Source organism: Prunus mume, linkage group LG1 (genome assembly GCF_029339155.1).
Source record: "Prunus mume cultivar Tortuosa linkage group LG1, ASM2933915v1, whole genome shotgun sequence".
In the NCBI taxonomy this organism is placed as follows: Eukaryota; Viridiplantae; Streptophyta; class Magnoliopsida; order Rosales; family Rosaceae; genus Prunus; species Prunus mume.
Genome location: NC_142698.1, coordinates 14426824 through 14450585, shown reverse-complemented (window position 1 = coordinate 14450585; position 23762 = coordinate 14426824). Strand labels below are relative to the sequence as shown.

The 23762-nt window shown below is 39.1% G+C and overlaps 4 protein-coding genes across 7 annotated transcripts; 2 read left to right on the top strand and 2 right to left on the bottom strand.

The window, feature by feature from the left end:
• Positions 1-1458: 1458 nt before the first annotated feature.
• Positions 1459-2849, top strand: LOC103338198 (8-amino-7-oxononanoate synthase). Its single transcript, XM_008241387.3, has 2 exons — positions 1459-1959; positions 2068-2849. Exons 1-2 carry the CDS (start codon positions 1627-1629, stop codon positions 2509-2511), a joined length of 777 nt encoding a protein of 258 aa, XP_008239609.1. The 5' UTR covers positions 1459-1626; the 3' UTR covers positions 2512-2849.
• LOC103340520 (Pentatricopeptide repeat (PPR) superfamily protein) lies at positions 2300-5946 on the bottom strand. Its single transcript, XM_008243942.3, has 3 exons — positions 3534-5946; positions 3408-3455; positions 2300-2441 (listed from the first exon to the last, which is right to left on the bottom strand). The coding sequence occupies exon 1, from the start codon at positions 5851-5853 to the stop codon at positions 3781-3783; it is 2073 nt and encodes a 690-aa protein (XP_008242164.2). The 5' UTR covers positions 5854-5946; the 3' UTR covers positions 2300-2441; positions 3408-3455; positions 3534-3780.
• An 8049-nt stretch (positions 5947-13995) lies between these two features.
• On the top strand, positions 13996-16532 carry LOC103338209 (protein OCTOPUS-like). Its single transcript, XM_008241396.2, has one exon. It carries the CDS (start codon positions 14280-14282, stop codon positions 16344-16346), a length of 2067 nt encoding a protein of 688 aa, XP_008239618.2. The 5' UTR covers positions 13996-14279; the 3' UTR covers positions 16347-16532.
• A 2213-nt stretch (positions 16533-18745) lies between these two features.
• LOC103340529 (uncharacterized) lies at positions 18746-23100 on the bottom strand. 4 transcript variants are annotated; one of them, XM_008243951.3, is made up of 3 exons: positions 22861-23017; positions 21080-21372; positions 18746-20324 (listed from the first exon to the last, which is right to left on the bottom strand). In XM_008243951.3, the coding sequence occupies exons 2-3, from the start codon at positions 21335-21337 to the stop codon at positions 19119-19121; spliced, it is 1464 nt and encodes a 487-aa protein (XP_008242173.1). In that variant the 5' UTR covers positions 21338-21372; positions 22861-23017; the 3' UTR covers positions 18746-19118. The 4 variants fall into 4 exon arrangements, with proteins under 4 accessions (XP_008242173.1, XP_016649861.1, XP_088900141.1 ...); XM_016794375.2 differs by having other exon boundaries at positions 22761-22900; XM_089044015.1 differs by lacking the exon at positions 21080-21372 and having other exon boundaries at positions 22861-23100.
• Between the last annotated feature and the right edge of the window lie 662 nt (positions 23101-23762).

Below are 23762 nucleotides of genomic sequence, written 5' to 3'. Positions count from 1 at the left end.
AGGAGACTGGCGCTTGTGAATCTTCTTGCTGGTCTGCCATTGTGGTTTCTTTCTTTTTTTTTTTTTTTTTTTCTCATTTTAATGTTGCTAAGTTGAAAATATTGTTTGTGTGTTAATTTCAAAATAGATTACTGGTGTTTTTTAATTTTTCTTAATTGCTCGACTTGAGGGCAATTAATCCACCATGTTTTTGTGTCAATTATTTCTTTGTAAGCAGATTTCGCTTTTGTTTTCAATTTATAAGCAGATTTTGTTCAAATTAGTAAAAGAAACAAGTCTACATCTGGAGTTGTATTAGCTTGATTATGAATACAATTTTCACCTTGCGGGTTAGGCCAATTGGCCAGGGAGTGTGTCCGCCCCCTTGCATTCAAATTCAAGTCCTCATCTCCATAGATTGGTTAATTTAAAATAATTTAGACTATTGCTTGCATTTATTTAAAAAATAAAATAAAAAAATAAGGCCTATTTATTGTTTCACCCCCTAGAACTCGAGCTCGCTCTCACTTAACCACCCGGAACTCAAATTTCCTCACTTTACCCCTATTCTTCCACTCTGTCTCATTTTCGCATTAAATGACCTCTCTCTCTCTCTCTCTCTCTCTCTCTCTACTCAACCCAACCCTCATCGCACCCACCTCCTCCCCCCTCTTCTCTCTTCTATCTTCTCTCTGCCTCTCTCTTTTCTCCCATCCCAACCCCCAGAGCACCTCCATCGCACCCCACCCCTTCCTTCTGCCTCTCTTTTTATCTCTCTCACTCTCACTCTCTCTGCCTCTTTCTTCTCTCCTCTCCCCTCCCTAGGGCCAACCCTCACCCCAGACTTAACCCTCCATGGAATTACTCAACACACCCAAACCACCACCACTCAAATTTTTTTTTTTTTTTAAATCTCCTTGAGAGTCACTCCCCATCTTCTCTCAATAGAGAGAGTGAGAGTGGGAGAAAGAGGTATAGAGAAGAAAGAAGATGGGAGGGTTGGGATGCAATGGAGGAGCGCTAGGGGTAAGGTCTGAGGATAGGATGGGAGAGAAGAGAGCCAGAGAGAGGGAAGGGTGTAAGGTGCGTTTGGGAATGGGTCTGGGGAGGGATGAGAGAGAGAGAGAGAGAGAGAGAGAGAGAGAGAATAGAGAAGAGAGGAGATAGAAGGGCTAAAATTACAAGAATGCCCATGCCACCTCGGCACATTTAATGGTTTTGTAAAAGGGAGTAGTAAAGTGAGAAAATTTCAGCAATTTTTAGAGATTGAAGGGGTAAAATGAGGAAATTTGAGTTCCAGGATTTTTGGTAAAGTGAGAGTGAGCTCAAGTTCCTAGGGTGAAACAATAAATAAGCCTAAAAAAAATGAATAATTTTCACCTCATGCACAGGGACTGCTGTTCCAGCCCATCAGGACATTCTTTTGGGTTTACAATATATTCTTTTTCTTTACACAATTAGGTGATAAAAACCCACATTTTAAGAAACATTCATGTGGAAGAAACAACTATTTATACTAATGGATAATGTAACACCACATGAGAGGCTCATAAGGACCTAAAAACAACATATAAAATATCTGTCCTCTTTCTCCTATTTCTCCCTCTCCTTTATCCAAACTCAAAGCCAACACTGAAGGCAGAGAAGATGATTGGCCTCAAGCTCATTCAAACCTCTTTCACCACCACCAAGCATAACATTTTACACACAGGAAGACTTTCCAATGCTAAGAATTCCATCTTGCGCTTCAGCAAGTCCAGTGATTCTGATTCTGAGTCAGAAGCTTCCCCACCACAAGGAGATACTCGCAAGCAGGACCTGCTGGTGAGGATAGCAATGCTTCAAGCTCAGAAAGTCCGTCTCACCGATTACTTAGACGAAAGATCCGAATATCTTACCAAATTTGGAGAAGAGGCCACCGCTGAGTTTGACAAGATTGGAGAAGACGCCCTCAAAGACCTGGATGAAGCCAGTACCAGGGTCTGTTTACGTTCCTAGTAAATGCAATAGCGTTAAAAGTTTTTTAAAAATGGGGCTTGCTATGCAATTCTGTTGATAATCCAATTCTTATTCATTTGTGATTAGCAGATTATGGAGAATATAAACAGCCGCATGCAGGCCTTCGAGGAATCTGCAGGAATTAACATTGAGGAGATGGAGAAAAATGAGAACGAGTTAGCAGCATTCGAAGGTGAGATTGACAAAGAACGCAATGAAGGGTTATTTTTTAAGAATCTGACACAGGGGAAACCGAAGGAAAAAGTGGATGCTACGGAGGAAACAAAGAAGATCAAGAAGCTTACCAAAAAAAGTGCAGGATCAGAAACCAGGAGGAACATTTATGTTGCACTGATTGGCCTGCTACTCATACAAATCGTTGAATCCTTCATCACTTCAACGCCTGATTGGAGAAAAGTTGCAGTTCTCGGGGCAATTTTTGTGGGTTTGGTTGCTCAGGTCATCTATGAGCAGAAAATGTTATCAGAAACAGAAATAACAGAAGAGGGGAAAACAGAGGAAGAAAGAAGGTGATGCTTGTCCTACTCATGAAGCAAAAACATTATGCTGTAAAATGTTCAGCCTTAACTATTTTACATAAACATAGCTTGGGTCTACACAAATATACCATGCTTTTCCTGATCAAAGGACAAAGCACTACTTCCCAGCTACACAAATATAGCATGATTAATAAACCCAAGTAAATCTTACAACTTGGGTTTGATACGTCAAGCCTTGCTTTTGCATCATCAAAAGGTGATCTTGGTGATGTACTGCAATCACCAAAAACTATGTAACTGAGTTACATATATGATGCTTCATGAACTTTTAATTACAATGGATCATGCCAAGCACGCCTTCAGATTTTTTAATTAATATGGTTTTCTATATGACCTTCTAAATGTTCTTAAATTAAACCCAGTAGTGTACAACTAAATGCATGTTAACCAATACTTGAGAACTGATTGGCTACAGACATTAAAGTCTGGTGAGGAAGGTTGTTGATACAGATTGTGAAAGTGATGCTGACTTGAGTCTCACACTGCATAAAAGTGGCACCAAATGCTGACTTGACGTCTCATGTAGCATGATAAATAACCCCAAGTAAATCTCACAGCTTGGGTTTGATACATCAAGCCACTTTGCTTTTGCATCATCAAAAGGTGATCTTGGTGATATTACTGCAATCACCAAAAACTATGGCACTGAGTTACCATATATGATGCTTCATGAACTTTTAATTATTATAATTCATGCCAGACATGCTTCACGATTTTTTAATTAATAATTTTTTCGACATGAGCTTCTATATGTTCTTAAACCCACTACTCTGCAATAAAATGCATATAGACCCAGATTTGAGAACTGATTGGCAATAGACAATAAAATCTGGTGAGCAAGATTGGCGATCCAAATTCTGGAAAACTCACACTTCTGCCAAATAGTGACCTGATCAATAAAAGAACTCGGCATCCAACCTGCACCAGGGAACAGCCATTAATGAGTATGCAACAAACCCAAGAAACAAATATAAACAGTGTACAATTCATTCATACCTTATGTCACTTTCAAAAGAAAAGCATGTTGAAGAATATTTCGTTGTGCATATTCATTATCAATAGATATCCCAGCATCTACTGACTAGCGAAGCAACATAGTTCCACAGGTGGTTTTTGTCACCACATGGAATCTTAAAGTCTCCCAATGCCAAACAAAATTTGAAAAGAGACTCCTCGTACAATACCAGATGAAGCAATGCATGGGATGAATTATTTCCATGCTACTTTATACCCAAGAAGAGTACTAAGTGGCCCCATTGTTGAGCACTGCCCTAACAAGTATGTACCACGTTATGGAAGTTGGAAGAATTCCAAGATGCAAAGCCTTTTCTAAAAACCTAATGGCATCTGATAATCTGCTGCATGAACAAAACCCTTTGAGTGTAACATTATAGGAGATGATATCTGGCTGTAGCCCGTCTTTAAAAATGCGGGCCCAAATTTCTGATGCCTTTTCACAGTCTCTGATTTTGTAAAACCCCTCCATCAAGGTGTTGTAGGTCACAAGATTTGGAACACAGTTCCAACGCCCCATCTGAAAATAAAGCTGCAAAGCATCTTCAGCTTTGCCCGCAGAGCAAAGCCCATGAATTATAATGTTATGCATAGTTACATCAGGCTCAGATCCCTTGTCAAGAGCTTGATGCCACAAGTTGAGGGCCATGTCAATCTTCCTGTCTTGACAAAGGCCATCCATTAACAAGCTATATGTGATCATATCCGGCTTCCATCCTTCTTCCAGCATTTCCCTCACAAACACATATGCGTCACTAAATCTTTTTGCTTTGCATAATCCATTTATGAGAGTATTGTAGGATATGACATTTGGAGAGCAAAATTTTGTACGCATTCCCCTAAAAAAGAAAATGGCATCTTCAAGTTTGGAAGCTCGGATAAACCCATATATCAATGCATTGCAAACATGAGAATTCGGTTCATAGCCACACTTATCCATCTGACCAACTAGCCTGGCTGCTTCATCTAGTTTCCCTTCCTTGCATAACCAATTAATCATTGAGGAATAAGCAAAGGCATCCAGGTCAGCTCTTGTATTTTCTGCCTCTTTTAAAATCCATAAAGCTTTGTTCAAGTACCCATTCTTACACAGTCCGTGGATTAATACTCCATAGGTTGTGGAATCTGCAACACAACTCTTCTCATGCATTAGTTCCCAGACAGAAATTGCTTCTTCGCCCCTCCCGTTTTCAAATAACCCTCTAATGAATATGTTATAACTCACAACATTATGACAACCGCACTTCTCCATCACCTCCCACAACTCAAAGCACTCTTTGACCTTCCCAGCTCGACAGAACCCATTGAGCATTGCATTATAGACAACCACATCCAGTGATACCCCTTTCCCAACCATCTCTTTATAAACTCTCTCAGCTCCATCAGCATTCCCTGCTTCACATAACCCTTGAATCAAAGAACTACAAGTAAACAAATCAGGCCCTCTTTCATTTTTCTTCATCCTATTCCATATGTCCAAACTCTCATTGAACTTCCCACATTTGCATAAACCATTGATCATAACATTATAAGTAACAACATTAGGATAAACCTCTGAGTCCTTTACCAGCCTATCCCAAATCTCATTAGCATTCATACTATCGCCTTTCCTGAAAAACCCATCAATCAAAATATTATAGCACATCACATCAGGACTAACCCCTCTGTCAACCATTTCATCAAACACCTCCAAAGCATCACACAAGTTCCCACTTTTCGCAAGCCCGTTGATCAAAGTCCCATAACTAAACGCATCAGGCTTCAAACCCTTTTCCCACATCCAACTTAGCAACGCTTTGGCCTTCTCAAACTGCTTCTTCTTACAAGAAATCTTGATCAAAATATTATAAGTCTGCAAATTCGGCGACAAACCCACCGTTTCAAAATAAGCGAAAAACTTCTCAGCCCGTTCCCACTGGTTGGACTCAATGAAAGCATTGAGCAGCGAATTGTACGACCTTATACCAGGCGCGCACCCAAAAATCTCTTCCATTTGTTGAAACACAGCCAAAGCTTTATCGGGCATTGAGTTTTTCGCATAGGCTTTGATCACAGTCAATGCCACGTCCTCGGGGCACTTGCATTTCTGGGTCCGAATCAGCTCGACGACCCGGTCGACGTGGGCCACAAGTTTCGGGTCGATGAGGCGGCGGAGGATGTGGTGGAAGACGTCGGGCGAATGGCTGTAGTTCGGGTGGCGACTCGCTGAGTCGAGCAGAGCAAGGGCGGAGTGCGGGTTCTTTTCGGCTTGGAGGAGCTTCAGAACTCGCTTCGGAGATAGAGATTTGGGGAAGTCGACCATGGCAATGGCAAAGACGCAAATTTGTGTGGTTTCTATGTCTCATTGTTACGGCATGTTATATGGAGCTTTGATCGGACTAAAATTTTCGGCGGCTTGAAAGTCTGAAAATGGGTAGGAAGCGGGAGACAAACAAAACTATAGAGTGACGGACTTTTCTGGGATTCTAAACTCGGGTCATGGGTCGGGATTCTAAACTGGGTGGAAACTCAAATGCTGAGGCAGACAGGCCCAACTTGGTGGATCTATTTTTTTTTCTTGATTCATTAATATTGGGTCAAACCATCTAACATTAAAGCCCAGCACACATCAATAAAGGGCTTTTTTTCATTTATTCTATCTTTTGAAGAGAAGAAAGGTCTCTTAAGGCCTTCTCCAACCCATTTGGTCCTAAACTCAAATTTACCTCCTTCAAAAAATAAGTATTTGGGTTTTGCTCGAACTCAAATTGTTTTTTCTCCCAACCTTTTAGACTCAAATTTTAAATCCGCAACTTTATTAAATTGTTTAAGAATAGTATAAGTCTAATTTTTCTTTCTTTAATCTTTTTAAATAACTTCATAATATATATTTTTTTAACAATTTGATCAAAAAAATTTAAATTTCATAAATATAATTTTATTTGATAAATAGGTGGGTGTTTATAGAATTTGGAGTGAGTTTTGGGGTTGGATATAATTTAGATTAATTTAAAATATTATTTTAACTATTGGATTTAAATTTCAGTCATGGGCTCTTTTTTTTACCGTTAAAATAATAGCTTGAATTTAACATGGATCGTTGATTTGGGTTATTGTTAGAATAAAAAAAAGTATTGCGACACCAGTGCATGACAGCTTTTGCAACATCAGCAGCGCGACACATTGCACCGCATTGATTTTTTTTTGCACATGGGCTGCATTAGCCTTGAGTGGGCTCCACCAAAAAGTTTTACCCCAAGTTTGGGGTTTCCCAAATTTTAGACCCTTACTTTTCTAAGGTTGGGAGAGGAATTGGGCTAAAATTTGGGATATTTTGAATTTGGCCTCTTGGGTTAGAGATGGCCAAAAATGAAAGCCCAATCTACAAATTCAAGTAGCCTTTACAGCCCAAAACAACAAATTGACTTGAAGTCTTGAAGAAGTGTGTAGTGTAGGATAAAAACTTCTAGATCCCGTTGCATTGTCTCCTTTTTTTTTTTTTTTTTAATCTCTCTCCTCAATAAGGGGGCAATGCAATGGGGGTAAGAAGAGATAGGAAGAAGGGGACAATGCAATGAGGGTAGGGAAGTTTTTCTCTTAATGTGGCCATGATGAGGAGAGAGATAGAAAGAAGGGGACAATGCAACAAGTGTAAAAAAAGATAGGAAGAATGAGACAATGCAACGGGGGTAGGAAGTTTTTCTTGTAGTGTAGACATGATTGGGTTCATCCCTAAAAAGAAATTTAGAAAAATTGGGATCTTTCTTGTGTGAACTCCTTTTCTTTTAAGCACATCCTTTCCAAGCATACTTCTTCATCCTATCTCTCTCTACTTTATCATTAAAAAAGAGAAAGGGCAAGAAAGCAAAGACCATCTTTTCTTTCTTTCCCCTCTATCCCCTCACCTTTGAAAAGAAAAACATTTCTGCTGATGATTTTCATGCAGTTTTATAGTAAACAATAGGGCAAACCTCCCTTTATTTGTGTGTAAATTTCAAGGCTTTGGCAGCGAAACAGCATAGCTCTCAAAAAAAACACATGTAATAGCATCACACACCTAAAGATATGTTTGGAATATTTGTAAATCCCTAAGGGGTGTGCATAGAAATTGGCCTCTTGGTCTGGTCTGTTGTGTTGTGTTGTGTTGTGTGCTTCTTTCTTTCTTTGCCTTTGTCTTGCTTTAGTAACATGCCAAACTCTACATTCTTTCTTGGGATTCCTTCACTCTACTTGTATAATCATATATTTCTTTTTTGGGAGGCTATATGATAGGATAAATTACAATTGCAAATTGCCACCATCAAGGCCTACCTCACCTGATCTCTCTACCCTAATTGTCTCAAATTAGCCTAATCATGATCATTTTATTTGTTAAGAATGAGCCCTTAGGCTTGGATTAGGGACCATGGAGACATAAACCTGAATTAAAATTAGGAAAATTAAATACCTATTGGAGAAATCGAAAAGAAAATGAAAAATAAATAAATAAAGGGATAATTAGTAGACCGTTCATTCAAGATCTTTCGGTTGAAAAGATGCCATGTGGAGTGATTAGCGGCAGAAATGGGGATATGGATCATGCAAATGTTCTGAGAATATTTATATATTAATATATACTATGTGGAGTCCATGATTATGGAGCAAAATGTGAATGAAGTTTAGGCTAGGAGGCATGTTGGGTCCAAGATGGAGGCTTTGTTTAAAGTGGATGATGATCATACTATACACATTTTTTATTTATTATATAATAATAATTATTATTACTATTAAATTGGGGAAAATCAAAAGCCTCTGATTTGTATGTGCTGTGTATGCGTGTGGGGTAAAGGACTCTCAATTAGATTGTCCTTTTGCATTCATTTTCCCTTTGTAATCATGAGCATACTTTTCCCCCTTTTTAATTTTTGCACAATTAAGTATAGCAACGTGACATCTTCTTTAACTGAGGAATTTTGGACTCTACTATTAATGAGGTATAATAAAATCAAAATTACGAATATTCTAATGGTTAGAGCAGATGTGCTCCTCATTCATCGAGTTCGAATCCTTTTTTCCGTAGTTTAGATAGAATGTCGTTTATACAAAAAGAAATTAAAAAAAGAAAAAAGAAAAAAAAAATCGATTTAGTTTTGGATGGGGATAATTTTGTTGCTTATTGTAAAGTAAGAATATTTTGATGTAGGGATGTATAAAAAGACAGCATAATTGGATGGATATAATGGCTTCCGCGAAATTAGTGGAATCTATGGGTGCGCATGTTTATCTTTGCATTATTCGAGTAGCTAGCAGAGCTGTAATCCGTTTGGAAATTATTAATAATTATGATTCAATGAGAAAGGTGAGCTTTTCTTGGCGATGAGCATGTTTCTTACATGCATGTAACCCTTTCTTATCATTTCACATTTCCCCTCCTCTATGTATACATGAATGATTGAAGTGTGAGATATAACTTAACGGAAATTTCTCCAGTAAAAATTTGTGTTAAGGATTAGTTACGAAATTATAATCTCAGTCATTCGTTTACATGACTCAATGACTAAGATTACAAATTCTCAACCGATTCTTAACATAAAATATGATAATTTTTTTATTTTAATGTCAAAAATTAATTTAGGAATGATGATAGAGGGACATAGAAATAATAATTTATGACATCATATAAGGAGATGCATTATTTCCCTCTTATTTCGTTTATAATAATCAATGGTATACATATTGTCGGTATGTGTATAGAATTCAGTCTACAGAATTTCTCCCCAAAATAAAAAATAAATAAAAATTTCAGTCTGTAGATGTTTTGAAATAGAAAATGACAAAATTATAAAGAAAGGAAGGGAAGGAAAGCTCAATCTCACTGCATAAAGCATCGGCCTTCGGGGAGACAAAACTATTACTCTGACTATATAGAATCTTCAGTTCTTCGCAAAACAACAGAAAAACAAACCTAATTTTTTTTGGCCTCCTTCGGAATTCAGATCCAAAAGTGTTAACATCATCATCATCCATCCTAATCTTTGCTTGCATGCTCCAAGAGTTCTAATCAGATCCTTAGCATGTCAATATTGCAGCAGAGAAAATTATAATACACTACATGTCACACAATTTAATAAAGTACTGCAACTGCATGCTAATAAGTGTAAATCCGTACAATTGCAGGTTGCGACAATACAATAATTTACTTAGTGCCATGCATTATCAATTTATATTGGAGTTGCTAGCCTTGGTAGGATCATACAATCATTTCACACTAAACAAAAACTCTGGTCCACAAATAACCAACAAGGTGATATGTTCGAGTGATAGAGAGTATTTACTTTCACGAGAGTTTATAAATTTTCTCTAGACACGGGCAGGATCTCAATTTTGAAAGACAATTTACTCGCCCTTTTTTTTTGGAGTATGTTATTCCATGTATATGCTATATTGTGAAGGACAACACAATTAAGAAAATGGTACATTTGATAGTACCCTACCCCATAATTGAAGCAACCCAATATACCTTAAAATGATTGAGTTGAGAAAGACAGGCTAGCTTATTGTCAAACTAGTTTTATTTATGAACAAATATTTTGTGGGGACTATGGTGGACTGTCACAATTGTGAAACACGAAGCATCAGCAGCAGCAGCAGCAGCAACAAACAAAGAAAACACACAAATATACACATCCCAATCAAAGAAAAAGCCATATTGAAAAAATTGGCCACCATATGCATGTTGCTCAGTGGAAACAAAATTTGGAAATTGGCCAATAAAATCACAGAAACTAGGCAGAGAGAGGGCCCCTGCATGCATGTTCACAATGAGGGAATTTTTGTCCCAAATTAAATCTATGTTCTTTATCTCTCCCCTCCCCACTATCTATAAGCTAACCATCCACTTTGGATATCATATGGGAATTTATCTGAAATATACACTCTACCAACCAACCAACCAAACAAACAAACAAAACCCTAGAAAGACAAACCCTAGAGAGAGAGAGAGAGAGAGAGAGAGAGAGAGAGAGAGAGAGAGAGACAAATCCATGAACCCATTTCAGCTGAGCATATAAATATTTCTTTTTGTTAATTATGTAGTTTTTATTTATTTCTATATACTTACTTTATTATAAAAGGAAAAGGTAAAGGTAGAGAGGACAGGCCAACACTTTACGCCTCATTCCATGCACACAAAAAATACTCACACACTAAAACACTATAGACTATACAAAATATTTGCTTTGCCCCCGAAATCTGAAAAATTCCTCACCACTGTGGCAAAGACCACCAATCCACAAGGGCCACAACACCACCACCAAATCAAATCTCTCTGTGTTTCTCTCTCTGGATCTCTGGTTAACAAAATTTCTTGCAGATATTCATATCCCATGTGATATGAGTAAGAGTGTGTTTAATGGGACCCCGTGATGTGCAACCGATTGAGAGGTAGGTCTGCTCCTGGATGGGCTCTCTATTCAGCCGGCGGGTCATCTCTCGTGACTCAGCGGTGTTGTGGGGTCTCTCAACTCTGAACTCAATCATCTTCTTAACAACTCATACTAATGTCTACTTATCAGAAATAGATACTGATGTGATTTCAATTTATGTTTTTATATGTATTTATTAACATACGGGTATTGTATTGACTCTAAATTATGACTTCTCCTGTGTTTACTAATACTTTAAACGCACAAGAATAAAAAAATTATGTAAATTTCATGTTACAATCAGCAATCAAATACCATTAAAATCAAGAATAAGATCAATTGTGTAGTTGATCTAATTTCCTAATTTCTCTATTTAAGTTTCCCGTTTCAGGGCTCTTATTCTTGCTAAGTAAACATGTTAATATAAAAGCATTTTGAAGTGTAATATTTCACTTTCACCAACAACAAAAAAAGGGTACTATTTTATTGGTAGACTTAATTACATCGTGAAATAAATGTTTACATTGATAAATTATGAATTTAAATAATGTGTTGAGACAAGAACGAACATAATTAATGAAATAATTCGAACAATGCTTAGGTCAGACGTTTAGTCACACGTTTAATCACATGTACGCTCATGTAAATAAGATAGCTTAACATTTTACTAAGTACAAATTAAAATAAGTCACAAGATAAATTTGAAATGATATCAGTTTGTGTACCAGTGTAAAACCTTGTTTTTTCCCATTCCCTTTTTTCACAAGCATGTATGATCGCATCAATCAACAATCAACCTTCATTTCGGGTCTTTTCTTTTTTCTTTTCCAAGCCCCACTATACACCACAGCCCGAGTACACTCTGCTCACCCAATAGAACATGGCCATACAGTAGTGTGTGTTGGATCAATGGGGTTCTGTAAAGCAGCTCATGTGAGCTTTTGAGGGAGGGCGAGTAAATAAATTTCAGTTTTCATGATAAGTTTTATTTATATAAATATTTTCACAGTTTGTACGGGTGGTTTTTGACAAACTTTGTCTTGGTGCAAAACAAATTAGGTGACCAAAGTGTTCGTGCATTTGCCTAAAAGAATATATATTATAAAAAGATTTTGGAAGTTTTATGATATGTTTAAATCACAGCTAAATTATTGGAAAAAAGCAGATTGTCCTTTTGGAGAAAATGGAAGGGGAACCGATGGCTTTCACCATCTTCTCGAGTGATTCCATTTTTGTGTTTGATGGAGAGTCTCAGAGAGAATCTATGTATGCAGGATGCTGCTGCATGCTGCAGGAGGCAGAGAGGCAGGGCACGCATCAAATGCATCACACACCACCCTTCACCTTATATAAAGGCAGGCCAAGCTAAAGCAAGCCCCAGCTTAAGTCCCCATTTCCATGACCAAATGGAGAAAGATTTTCTGATTTTGGGTAAAGGTCACACCAACATAACATAGGATGTCATATTCTGATTGCTAGATGGATAAAATGCAAATATGCTCTCATCAATAATGTGGCCAAAAGCTTAGATAGAGCCGGAACGGCCTCGATTTGGAGAAATACTTCCTTATTTTCGTTTTGACAATTTTGTTTTGGTGGAGTCTGAATTTGTCTCTTTGTGTCTATGTGCGAGAGTGTGACAATTGATCTATAGGGTTTTGAAATTTAGTGTTTGGAGAGTGCAAGCCATCATTTTGTTTTTGTTGTTTACAAAATAAATAGATGTAAAGTGGGAAAGCAAAGCAAAGCAAATGCCAAATAGCAAAGCAAAATGCATGAGCAGAGAATACGATGGGAGCTATTTGGGAGGGAAAAAAAGAAAGAAAGCCGAAAAACAAAAAGAACCCAGAACAGGAAAAAGAAAAAGGAGGAAAAGAAAGAAAGAAAAGAAAGAGAGAAAGAAAGAAGGAAAGAAAGCGAAATGTGAGAAAGAGAGAAACAGCACAGCAACAGCAGCAGCAGCAGCTCCAAAACCACCCCACCCCCTCTCTCTCTCTCTCTCCTCCCCATAGTGATGGCGTGGTTTGCTTTTGCTTTTTCTCTCTCGACAGGAATCTTTGAAAATCCAAAGTACCCTCCCAAATTATAAACAAAAAAAAGCCAAAAAGCTAAGCAATTTGGGCACCTCATCCCCTGCTTTTGCTAATGAAACTCTCTTGCTATGCATGACTCTTGCTAATCCCACTTAATTAGGAAGTGATTTGTGCCAACTTGGGTATTTGCTATGGTATTGAGGGTACCTTAATTTTATATTTAGCCATAGAATACTGGATGCACTATTTCTTTTTGGCAGGAGGGTGCCGTATTCTACAGTTGGCAGGAGGGTACCAACTGAGTGAAGAATTTCTAGTTCAACAAACTAGATATTGCCACCAATGTATATATCATGAAATAATATTTGATATTAAGGTCTTCTGGTACGAGGAAAGTGAAATTCAGAATCTTCACATGCAACTCTTTTGTCACAAAAATCTTAACTAAATATATTAAAAACCCTTGTAACTTATACTAGATTAATCTAATTTACCAAAATAAAGGAATTCCAACTTGTTGCAAGGAGCCGAGCTTACAGTCTTAATCAACTTGCTTAAACCTTATATGCATAAATAAATGGTTATTTATTTATTTATTATACAAGCGATAATCTACACTAAGTTAATTTACAAACATGAGATTTGAACTTGAGTTCAAATGACCAAACTCACTGTCCTGATCAACTACCGCACATAAATAAATGATTTTGAAATAATGCATTGTGAGCAGAGCGGAGGTTCACAACTTAAAACATGTAAATCTGAAATAGAAACCGTGGTGTTCCGATGGCATCCAAAAAAACAAGTTAAACAACCCCCTTCCCCAAACAGAGCCTCTAGAGGGGCCTATTTACTGACCTCGATTAAGGATTCAGTAGGTACCTGCAGGCAGAAAATTGTCTTTTCACCAGCGAGTGCCCCCAGAGAAAAAGAAAAAGAAAAAGAAAAAGAAAATACAGAAATAATAAAGCAAACCCCAAAAAAGAACCCCAAAATAAATAAATAAATAAAAGAAAACCCCACAATGGGCAAACAGAAACGCAGAGAGAAATAGCAGACGGTGAGTGAGTGAGTGAGTAAGTGTGTGGGGCATATTATCAAACATTTTCAATTCATTTCATTTATTTTCCCCTTTGTGCTTCACAATCTCATCTCTCTCTCTCTCTCTCTCTCTCTCTCTCACTGTCCGTTGGGAGCCAAACAGAAACAGTAGCTCTCATAGTCCACACAGTCACTCTTCTTCTTCTTCTTCACTCTCATAACATGAGCAGCAGCAGCAGAGTGGGCAACAACACAGAGCACCACCACCGGTTATGAATCCCAGCGCAGAAGCAGCAGCACCACCGCCACCACTACATCCGCCGCAGCCGCCTCAGCCCAACCGACCCTCCACCTCCTGCGACCGCCACCCAGAAGAGCACTTCACTGGATTCTGCCCCTCATGCCTCTGCGAACGGCTTGCCGTGTTGGACCCTTCTTCCTCTTCCTCTTCCACTTCTCGCAAACCCCCTACTTCCTCCACTGCCGCTGCTGCCCTTAAGGCCATTTTCAAGCCCCCCATTGGCGGTGGTGGGGCCTCCTCCACCAACAAAACCCGACCCACCTCCTTTTTTCCTGAGCTCCGGCGAACCAAATCCTTCTCTGCCTCTAAAAACGAGGGCTTCTCTGGTGTGTTTGAGCCTCAGAGAAAGTCCTGCGACGTTAGGGTTCGGAACACTCTCTGGACACTCTTTCACCAGGACGACGGCCGGAACCCCAACAAGAAGGAACCACAACCCCCTACTGAGGTTGAGGTCGAGACCAGGAACTTAGGCGGGTCCTCTTCCAGCTTTCGGGGTCCTGTGTTTGAGTCCAAGGAGGAAGAGGAAGACGAAGACGACGAAAACCAGAGCAGCGACGACAACGGCGACCGAATTGAAATATCTGAGGAACCCAATGTCGCAAATGTGATTGAAGACAGAGTTCCAGAAATCTTAGAGGAGGAGGAGGAAGAAGAAGAGGAGCAATTTCAACCACCACCAGAACCGGAACTATTTGAAGTAGAAGACTTGAAGCCCATGAAAGACCACATAGATCTCGATTCTCAAACCAAGAAGAGGGACCTGAAAGAGATTGCAGGTAGCTTCTGGTCAGCAGCTTCGGTGTTCAGCAAAAAATTGCAGAAATGGAGGCAGAAGCAGAAGCTGAAGAAGCGTCGAAACGGCGGCGGATCGGCTACATTGCCGGTGGAGAAGCCAATCGGGCGACAGTTCAGAGAAACGCAGTCGGAGATCGCCGATTACGGCTTCGGCCGGCGCTCCTGCGACACGGATCCGAGGTTCTCGCTCGATGCGGGTCGGATGTCGTTCGACGACCCGAGATACTCCTTCGACGAGCCTAGGGCTTCGTGGGACGGGTACCTCATTGGAAGGACATTTCCGAGAATGCCCACGATGGTCTCGGTGGTGGAGGACGCTCCGGTGGTTCATGTCTCGAGATGCGACGCTCAGATTCCGGTGGAGGAGCCGCCCATGAATTCGATTGAAGAGGAGACGGTTCCGGGCGGGTCAGCCCAAACCCGGGACTACTATTCGGACTCGTCATCGCGGCGGAGGAAGAGCCTCGACCGGTCCAACTCCATTCGGAAGACTGCGGCGGCCGTGGTGGCGGAGATCGATGAGATGAAGTCGGTTTCGAATGCCAAGGTGTCGCCCACGACCGTTCCTGATAATAGAGATTTGAGGGACTTTTACAACTCGAATTCTCTCCGGGACGACTGCTCGGAGACCTTCGAAATGTCCTCCTTTCGGGGCGGAGATTCGGGGTCGGTGGGTGTCAATGGGGAGAGAAATAAAGGGTGTAAAAAGTCAAGGAGGTGGAGCAAGGCTTGGAATATATGGAGTTTTATACACAGGAGAGGTGGGAACAAAGAGGAGGATGAAGATAGGTATAGTAGTGTTAGATCAAATGGGGTTGAGAGGTCGTTTTCAGAGTCGTGGCCGGAGCTCAGAGGTGGTGAGAGGAACGGGGAAGCAAAGGGTTTCAATCCCAAGATCATGAGGAGCAATAGCAGTGCTAGTTGGAGAAATAGCTCTCATGGGTTTGGTGGAGTTGGTGGATCTTTTGGGAGCATGAGGAAGAACTATAGCAATGGTGCTGCTGTTGCTGCTGCTGCTGCTGCTGCTGCTGTTGAGGCAAATGGGAATGCTGGAAGGAAGAAGAAGGACGATCAGTTCGTGCTGGAAAGAAATCGGAGTGCGAGGTATTCACCGAACCACATTGACAATGGACTGTTGAGGTTTTACTTGACGCCGATGAGGAGCAGCTGGAGAAGTGGAGCTGGGAAAACCAGGTCCAGCCATGCCCATTCCATTGCCAGAAGTGTGCTGCGATTGTATTGAGAAATGAATGAATGAATGAGAGGGTGTTCATAACCATAAGGTGTTTGTTCTTTCGGTTTTAAGTTCATGTTGTTCATTTTGCTGCTACTGCTGCATTTGTTGTGTAAAACCACACATGCCTATGCATTCTTGTTGGTTGGTGGGATTAAAAAAAGAAGAAGAAAGCACTTTGAAATGTTCCTTTAATTTTTTTTCTTCCTGTGAGTACCTTGCTTCTTCAATTACTCAAATAACAACAATTTCAGTGTTTTTTCCCATTTCTTTGATTAATCTTTTGTTCTCTTTTGCTGCTTCTTGTCTTAAACAAAATTGGCTCATTGGGGAAGAAGGTAAGTTTGAAGCCTGAGGAATTTGCAGAGTCTGTGTAACTGTGTTCCCTGAATTCTTTCTTTAGCGTCTTATACATTCTGGAGAAAAAACAGTAACAATTTGAGCAGGGCCTGCTCCTTCTCCTGGTTTTGCTATTTCTTCCATATAAATTGAAGCAACCATGCAAAAGATACGGTTGATATATTTATTTTTTTGGCTCCTTTGGCATCAAGTAACTAATCAAAACACTCACACTGCTTGCAAATATGTCATGGCAGTTGTTATCAGATGGAATGTGGAAGACCAGATATCTCACCTTGACCCCACTCTGAAAAAGAAAGAGCTACAATGCTCTGGTGGTGGTCTTTTTTTATGCCATGGCCTGCTCAAATGGTTTTTTTTTTTTTTATGGGTTCTCTGCATTGATCCAATCACACAAAACTTCATATATATATCTTGGTATCTGTAATTGCAGAGCAGTTTGCCTTCCACATGCATTTTCATCTCCAGAATCCTTGCTGCCAATGTTTCTTTGGGGTTGCACTTATTTCACTCAAAACGTTTTTAAGCTTGTCTTAAGTCACTTTTAAATTAGAGGATGAGATTTAGCAAAGATTAAGTGGGTTACAAGCGTTTGATCAAAGGAATGTGGTAAAGAAAGCAGTCTCTGCAAATGCCCAATTGAACATTAAAATTGCCTGAAAAAGTTTGAAAGTTAATTGTTTATGGTATTTTTTACATGATTTATTTTTTACGCAGAGGGGAATATGGAATGATTGATTGGCAGACACTTATTGACTTATTGTGTTTCAACTACTCAGTTTATTATGACTAGTTCGTTTGCAGCAGCCACATGCTCTGCTCTTTCATTCCAGAGTGTAATAATAAGCAGACATGGCTTTGTTCAAATTGGATAGAACGGATATGCTTCTCATTCTGCATTCGAGTTTGAATCATCATTTTTGTAATTTAGATTAGATTCAAGTATACTACCGATTGTATAAAAATAAAATGTAGTAATAAAAACAATTTGAACCAATATTATTATTACTATTATTATTGGAGAAATATAAATGTAACCTTAGTCATCATCTTCAACATGTGGATATATCAGCAAATTGGAACATTTCAGGTCATATTTGACCAAAATTTTAAAGTGAAAAGTGAGCTTGGGAAACCAAGCAAAAGGTGAAGTGGAGAAAACACAAAAGCCTATAAAATCGTTGTCCATATTATATATTCTGAGCCAGGCAAAGAAAATGAACTTTGACCAGAAAATGAACAAATTTGTAAAGATGTTAGAAACATTGATCGACCCAAATCCCATTGTCAAAAACAAGAACAAATTTAGTAATTATTGTCTCTCAAAAACAGAGATTCTTCTCTTGATTTCTCTCTCTCAGGGGGCCACCAGCATGTTAAGGGAATCAAACCAATCAACAATTTTCTTTTTGATTCACCAAGTCTTGAGATTATTCCTTCTCCTCTTTCTTGTACATGTAAAAAAAGCTCCATGATCAACAGTTTGCCTCTAGAGTCAAAAGGTAAGCATGAAAACATCCCAACATATGCCCCTTCATGGAGGAGATAAAGAGAGAAAAAAAAGAAAAAGAGAGAGATGGGAAGTGGGAAGTGGGTGGAGAATGATTTGTTTAAGGTAATGGACGACTTGTTTGTCAACGGTTGTAGGCTCATTGTTTGCTGCTACACCTTCAGCCTCGGGGTTTGTTTGTGAATTTGTTGCCTTTCTTAGACTCGCATTTTGTTTGCCAACATTTGTCCGCCCACATTCTTGTACAAGAATGTTATGGAGTTTACATGTAAACGAGATATGGCACTCATGAAGTCAATAGGAACTCTGCCATTTTCTCCTTTTTGGTCCATCTGCCTTCTCTTTCTTTCTAAGTCATATTTTATCTTCTTGATAATTTGTGCCAATAGTATTGTAATAGGATGCTTTCTTGTTTGTCCTCATCTTTCTTAATCTGGGATAATGTGATGCTTGATTCAGTTATCAAAGGTCTTGGTCTTGATTGATGATTTACAGGATGTGTATCAACCTGAACACGACACGACTAAAAACAGAATAACATACTGTAAAACCATCTAATACGATCAGTTAAACAAACGAAGTTACAGCATGAACTTGGAATGACAAAAACTGAACACATTGGCGAGAAATTTCTATAGGCTCTCTGGATCTGTACCGGATATGAAAAAAATTGAATACAGAAACATACAAGAAACAAGCTTTTACGAAGGCAAAGCACAGGCAACTGAGTATCAAAATTGCTTTGGATTTTGTATGTCTGTACAAACCAAAATAGCACTGGTTAGGCATGTGATAGGGCAAAAGATCAGTCTTGAAAAAGTGCCATTGAGCTAAACCTAAAGGGACAAGTATATCACAGGCCACTGACAACCTCAAGCTGCTCAATTGTCAATTTCATGTCCTTCGAACATCTAAGCTACCCTTCTAGATTTACATCCAGTTAGCTGTTCTTCCTTTGTCTGGTCATCATCACTGTCAATTTCATTAAGAGAGGATCTAGTCTGGATGCTCATACGTCTAGGGATGAACACATTATAGTAGTAATTCAAAATGCTCTTCCGGCACTTGGAAGGGAAACGCTTAAAGGCAGTCCTCCAAAAACTTGCTTCATTTGATAGTGGATTCATTCTGACAAGAGATTCAAAGCTCCGCTGTTCACTTGAAGTCCATGAAGCTGAGACAAATTCTCCCATTTCATCAAACTTCCAACTCCGGAAGGCAGGACCAATTTCATATTGCAAACAGAGTCTTGCTTCATGAATGTGGTGTTTGACACAACCAACAGATCCTGGAGAGACACAAGAACAAGAGTCGGATCTCCCTTTACCAAGTTCTTTCACAATGGTTCCTGCACTTTTTCCTTTAATGGGCCACGTTTGTGTGCCCAACCACCTTGACACTTTCGAATCACCATCACTACCATAAAGATTCTTCCTATCCACAGGACCCGTCCATTCTGGGACTTCCACCTGAAAACCAGGACCAATAGGAACAACAGCCCTCAGAACACCACCATCTGAAAACATTATTTTCACTGCTTCTCGAACTTTCGAATTTTGCTCCTTTGACCTCATTGGATCCGAATGGTGAGCTGAGCCATCGATCTCTCTCACAGGAATAGATCTTGGAAGATAATCATCACTGGAAACCAACGACCTCAATGCACATTCAAGTTCTGAACTATTCTCGTCTAAACTCGAAGAGTCTGAGCTTTCAGCTGTATCATTAAGATTCACATTGGTTGCATCACAGAAATTCAAGTTTTTCGGACTCAATGTGTTCAAACCATTGTTTGATTCATCTGTATCAATTAAAGGAGAGGCAGAATTATCCTTGCAATATGGACCAATATTTTCCACATCCATAATGGCCAAATCTGTATAGCCTGGCTTATGCTGATCTTCATCTTCAAAAGTCAACAAACTTCCAGAACTGCGTGAGTTACAGAGAACCAGTGGTTCGAAAATTTCACTGTTGGCATTTGTATTGGTTACGCATGAGACAGAATGCACTCTGCCCATTTTCTTAACAGTATGAACATAAGATTGCTCTGTAGCCAATCCAGAAGCACCTGCGAACTTACTACTGTTTAGGAACTGATGAAGTTTTCGTTTTCTCTGTAGAAAAAAAGGGGGGGAAAAGTAGTTTCAACAAGATTGGGAGTGACGAATGAAAGTTCATGTTAGAAAAAAAAACTTCTGAACTGGAAATTGCGTTAAAAGTACAAAGAAAATAACTCACATTTAGAGAAATTATCACAAAGTAGTATGGAAAAATTAAGCAGGGCTAAATGCTTCGGAAATTGAAATGTTTCACTTAAGTATCATGACAAAATTAAGCAGTAGCCCTCCCAGTGAGGATTGTGGAAGAGCTTATCAAGCATATGAAGTTCTGTTGGATAACTTTTCTGACAATGGAACAAGATCATCAGTTGATTCTAAGTTGGGTCTGTAAAGAAATGCTCGTAATGTATGCTTGACATGCAGGATAAATTAGGCTAGGATCATAGGAAATATAGGATACGTCAGCTTATAATTGGTAGAATACAGGTATGTAGCAGGATAACTAGTCTTATCACTATTGCAATCCCGTATACAACTACATTGGGCTTCTCTCCAGCACTAGAAAGCCCAACATGTACAATTAAATGCAGATTGGGAGGTTCTGGACTCAGGATCTCTCGCTCTGTGATACCACATAAAAGTTTATTGGTATACCACCAAGAGTTAAGCTGTTAGGATGTGGGCCAACTATTGTTTTATTATCTTAACATACTAATATGGTTTAGTCAAATGAACAACACCACATTTATCAGCAAGAAAACAATGCAACAAGATGATTGAAAACAAACAATGTTTTAGTTTGAACATACCCGTGGACAAACGACATTACCAAGAAGCAATAGTTTCCGCACTTTAAGACTCTGCTTCCATAATTGTCGAGCTGAATCTGGGGATGCTTTCCGGTCACAAGGGTCTAATGCTAGCCCTTTCAACCACACCAACATATCAGAATCAGTATAGAAGCCAAAAGGTGACTTCTGTTTTTGCAGCTGGTCCGCCAAGGGAAAAGAAGGTTTCTTAGCACTCTCCTGATTGTCACGACCACTAGGACTTCTCAATAACGTCATTTTAGCAAAGTTATCCTTCAAATCCTATTCAGACCCTGTATCAAATTTTCTCACCTTAGCAGGTGCCACTTTCTAACTTATACTCAATGTAGCAAAAGATAGTAAAAAAATCTATGCCGAAATTCAATCACTTCTATAACACTTCAAACACATAGCATACTGTCCAATGTTAGTAGAGAATGAAAACCATGAGGAGGTCGAGAACTCAGAAAGAACCCTTGAAAAAGTCAAGTGTCCTGTCCTTGGTCTGACCTCCTTAACCCTCTAAAGTCCCACATGAACGTAATTTGATTGTACAAACCATCCTTACACTGAGAAATTTGGCAAAGTCAGCTCTCAACTCATGAGATCTCATCCAATTAAGCAACTATAGCCTAAATAAACTACCCCTTTCAGATGAGATATCCCTTTTATCTAGATGAGAAGAGGAAACCTACTGAAACTTTCCCATCGCCAATCTAAGCCTTGCAGCTTTCACTCTCACACTTATCATTCATGTTCGTACTGTTTGAGACCCTTGGTCCAAGCACAATGCTCATGTCTAAGTTCCCTCAAATGGCCAATCTACTTCATTCTTATACATTATATCGTGGTTCAATCTTGCCAGTAGATTTCAACATCTATCATTATAAATTGAAAGCAGTTGTTCTAAAGAGTTTTTATGACAATCTTTTCCATAGGCCAAAAAAAGAAATGCCTTTCCCAACCATCACATTCAAATCCAATGGTGTGTCTGTTTCGCGGAAGCAGATTTCAGGAATTTCAAAAACCATTCTTTGGAATATGGATTTTAGAAATTAATGGCATCGAATGTTCTCATTCCAGTATTTGGAATGCTAAAAATAGAAATGTTTTTATCAATGACACCCAAAGAATTTTCGTTTTTAAAGTATAAATCTAATGCCAAGGTCGCAAAGTAAAAACCAAACAAGAAGTTTATGAACACATTGTAATATTCAGGCCAAATTAAAAACCCAGAAGTTTGCACTTGCCAGAAATACATTCTTAGGGAATTCTAAACCCATCTGGCCATCCGTTAGCCATATTCCGAGAAACAAACACATCCCAAAGGATAAAGTTTTAAGTGGAAATCGAAAATACGTCAGTGCAAAAATGGAGCTCTGATAGAAATCTTTCAATTTCCCAGGAAACTTCAAAAACCAAACAAACAAAACATTTCCCGGGATACTTCAGCCAACCCATTTTCCGTCGAAACAAACAGAACCTCAGGGACCCATCTCCTAACGAGAGCAACACCCAAACCCTAAAGTGGGTAACTTTGTGTGATGGCATCGGCATCTTCGTCAAGTTAATCTAACTTACCGCATTACACTAATATTCAATGGTTGGGTTCGCTACTAACATTATAGTGGTATTGGGTTAGCATAAAGCAAAGGCGGATTCATAGAAATGGAGGGCTGACCTTGGTCGCTTCAGTTCGCGACCGCCATTAATGGAGTTGAAGAAACTGTGCACGAAAATAAGCGAGTGGGTTTGTCTGTGTGTGAGTGTAAAATGGGTACCTTTGGGATGGCCGAGTAGGACGAGTTCGAACTCTGGAACTCGTGGATTCTGGTTTGCACCTCTGGTCCCTCGAGAAACATAAAATTGGAAAAGAAAGAAAGTAGCGATGTTGAAGGCTAATTTTGCATTTGCATTATAAATCTCTTTTGGGCTGTAGCAGTAAAAAAAATAAGAGGAAGGAGAGGGGGGTTCGAAATCTTTTGTTTTGGTCTTTGATAGACTACGAGGGGAGAGAAGAAATAATTAGGGATGATAATTTTTCCCATGCGTTAGGATCTTTGTGGGGTTTCGATCCCAATGAGTCGGGTATGAAGGATATAAATCGGGTATGGGGATGGATTTGGAGAAATTTTCAGGTATAGTTTTCGGACCGGGAAGGTATTCTATCCCAACTCAAATCCAATCTGTATAGAATATATATAGTCCCCTTTAATTGAGGGACACCCTTTAGAGACCCATATGATTTTTTTTTTTAAATGATCCAAACCGTTTATTTTTCAAGTATCCCCTTCAATTATATATCAACATTGCAAAAATCTAATTGGAATCAACAAAATAGACAAACACACTTCTTCAAGAAAAGACTATAATAACAATAATAATTGAGTGGTTAAATGGTTTCAAATTCAAGTGATTTTTTGCAAAGATGATATTTGAGGAAATATCTAAAAACTAGATGGTTCGGATAATTGAAATACAATGCATGGTTGGCCCTACAAGGGTGTCCATCAAATAAACTTATTTGAGGGATCCTACACTCAAGCTTCCATTGAGGGATCCCTCAAATAAGTTATTTGAGGGACACCCTTTGTAGGGCCCATTCTGGATTGTATTTAACTAATTCAAACCGTCTATTTTGTAGATACACATTCAAAGATCATCTCTACAAAAAATCACTTGA

Excerpts from the sequence above, each read along its gene's own strand:
- LOC103338209 (XM_008241396.2), top strand. The coding sequence starts at position 14,280 with ATGAATCCCAGCGCAGAAGCAGCAGCACCACCGCCACCACTACATCCG.
- LOC103340529 (XM_008243951.3), bottom strand. The coding sequence starts at position 21,337 with ATGACGTTATTGAGAAGTCCTAGTGGTCGTGACAATCAGGAGAGTGCT. Across the intron at positions 20,325-21,079 it reads GTAATGTCGTTTGTCCACGG|AGAAAACGAAAACTTCATCA; the intron begins GTATGTTCAAAC and ends TTTTTTCTACAG.
- LOC103338198 (XM_008241387.3), top strand. The coding sequence starts at position 1,627 with ATGATTGGCCTCAAGCTCATTCAAACCTCTTTCACCACCACCAAGCAT. Across the intron at positions 1,960-2,067 it reads TGGATGAAGCCAGTACCAGG|ATTATGGAGAATATAAACAG; the intron begins GTCTGTTTACGT and ends TGTGATTAGCAG.
- LOC103340520 (XM_008243942.3), bottom strand. The coding sequence starts at position 5,853 with ATGGTCGACTTCCCCAAATCTCTATCTCCGAAGCGAGTTCTGAAGCTC.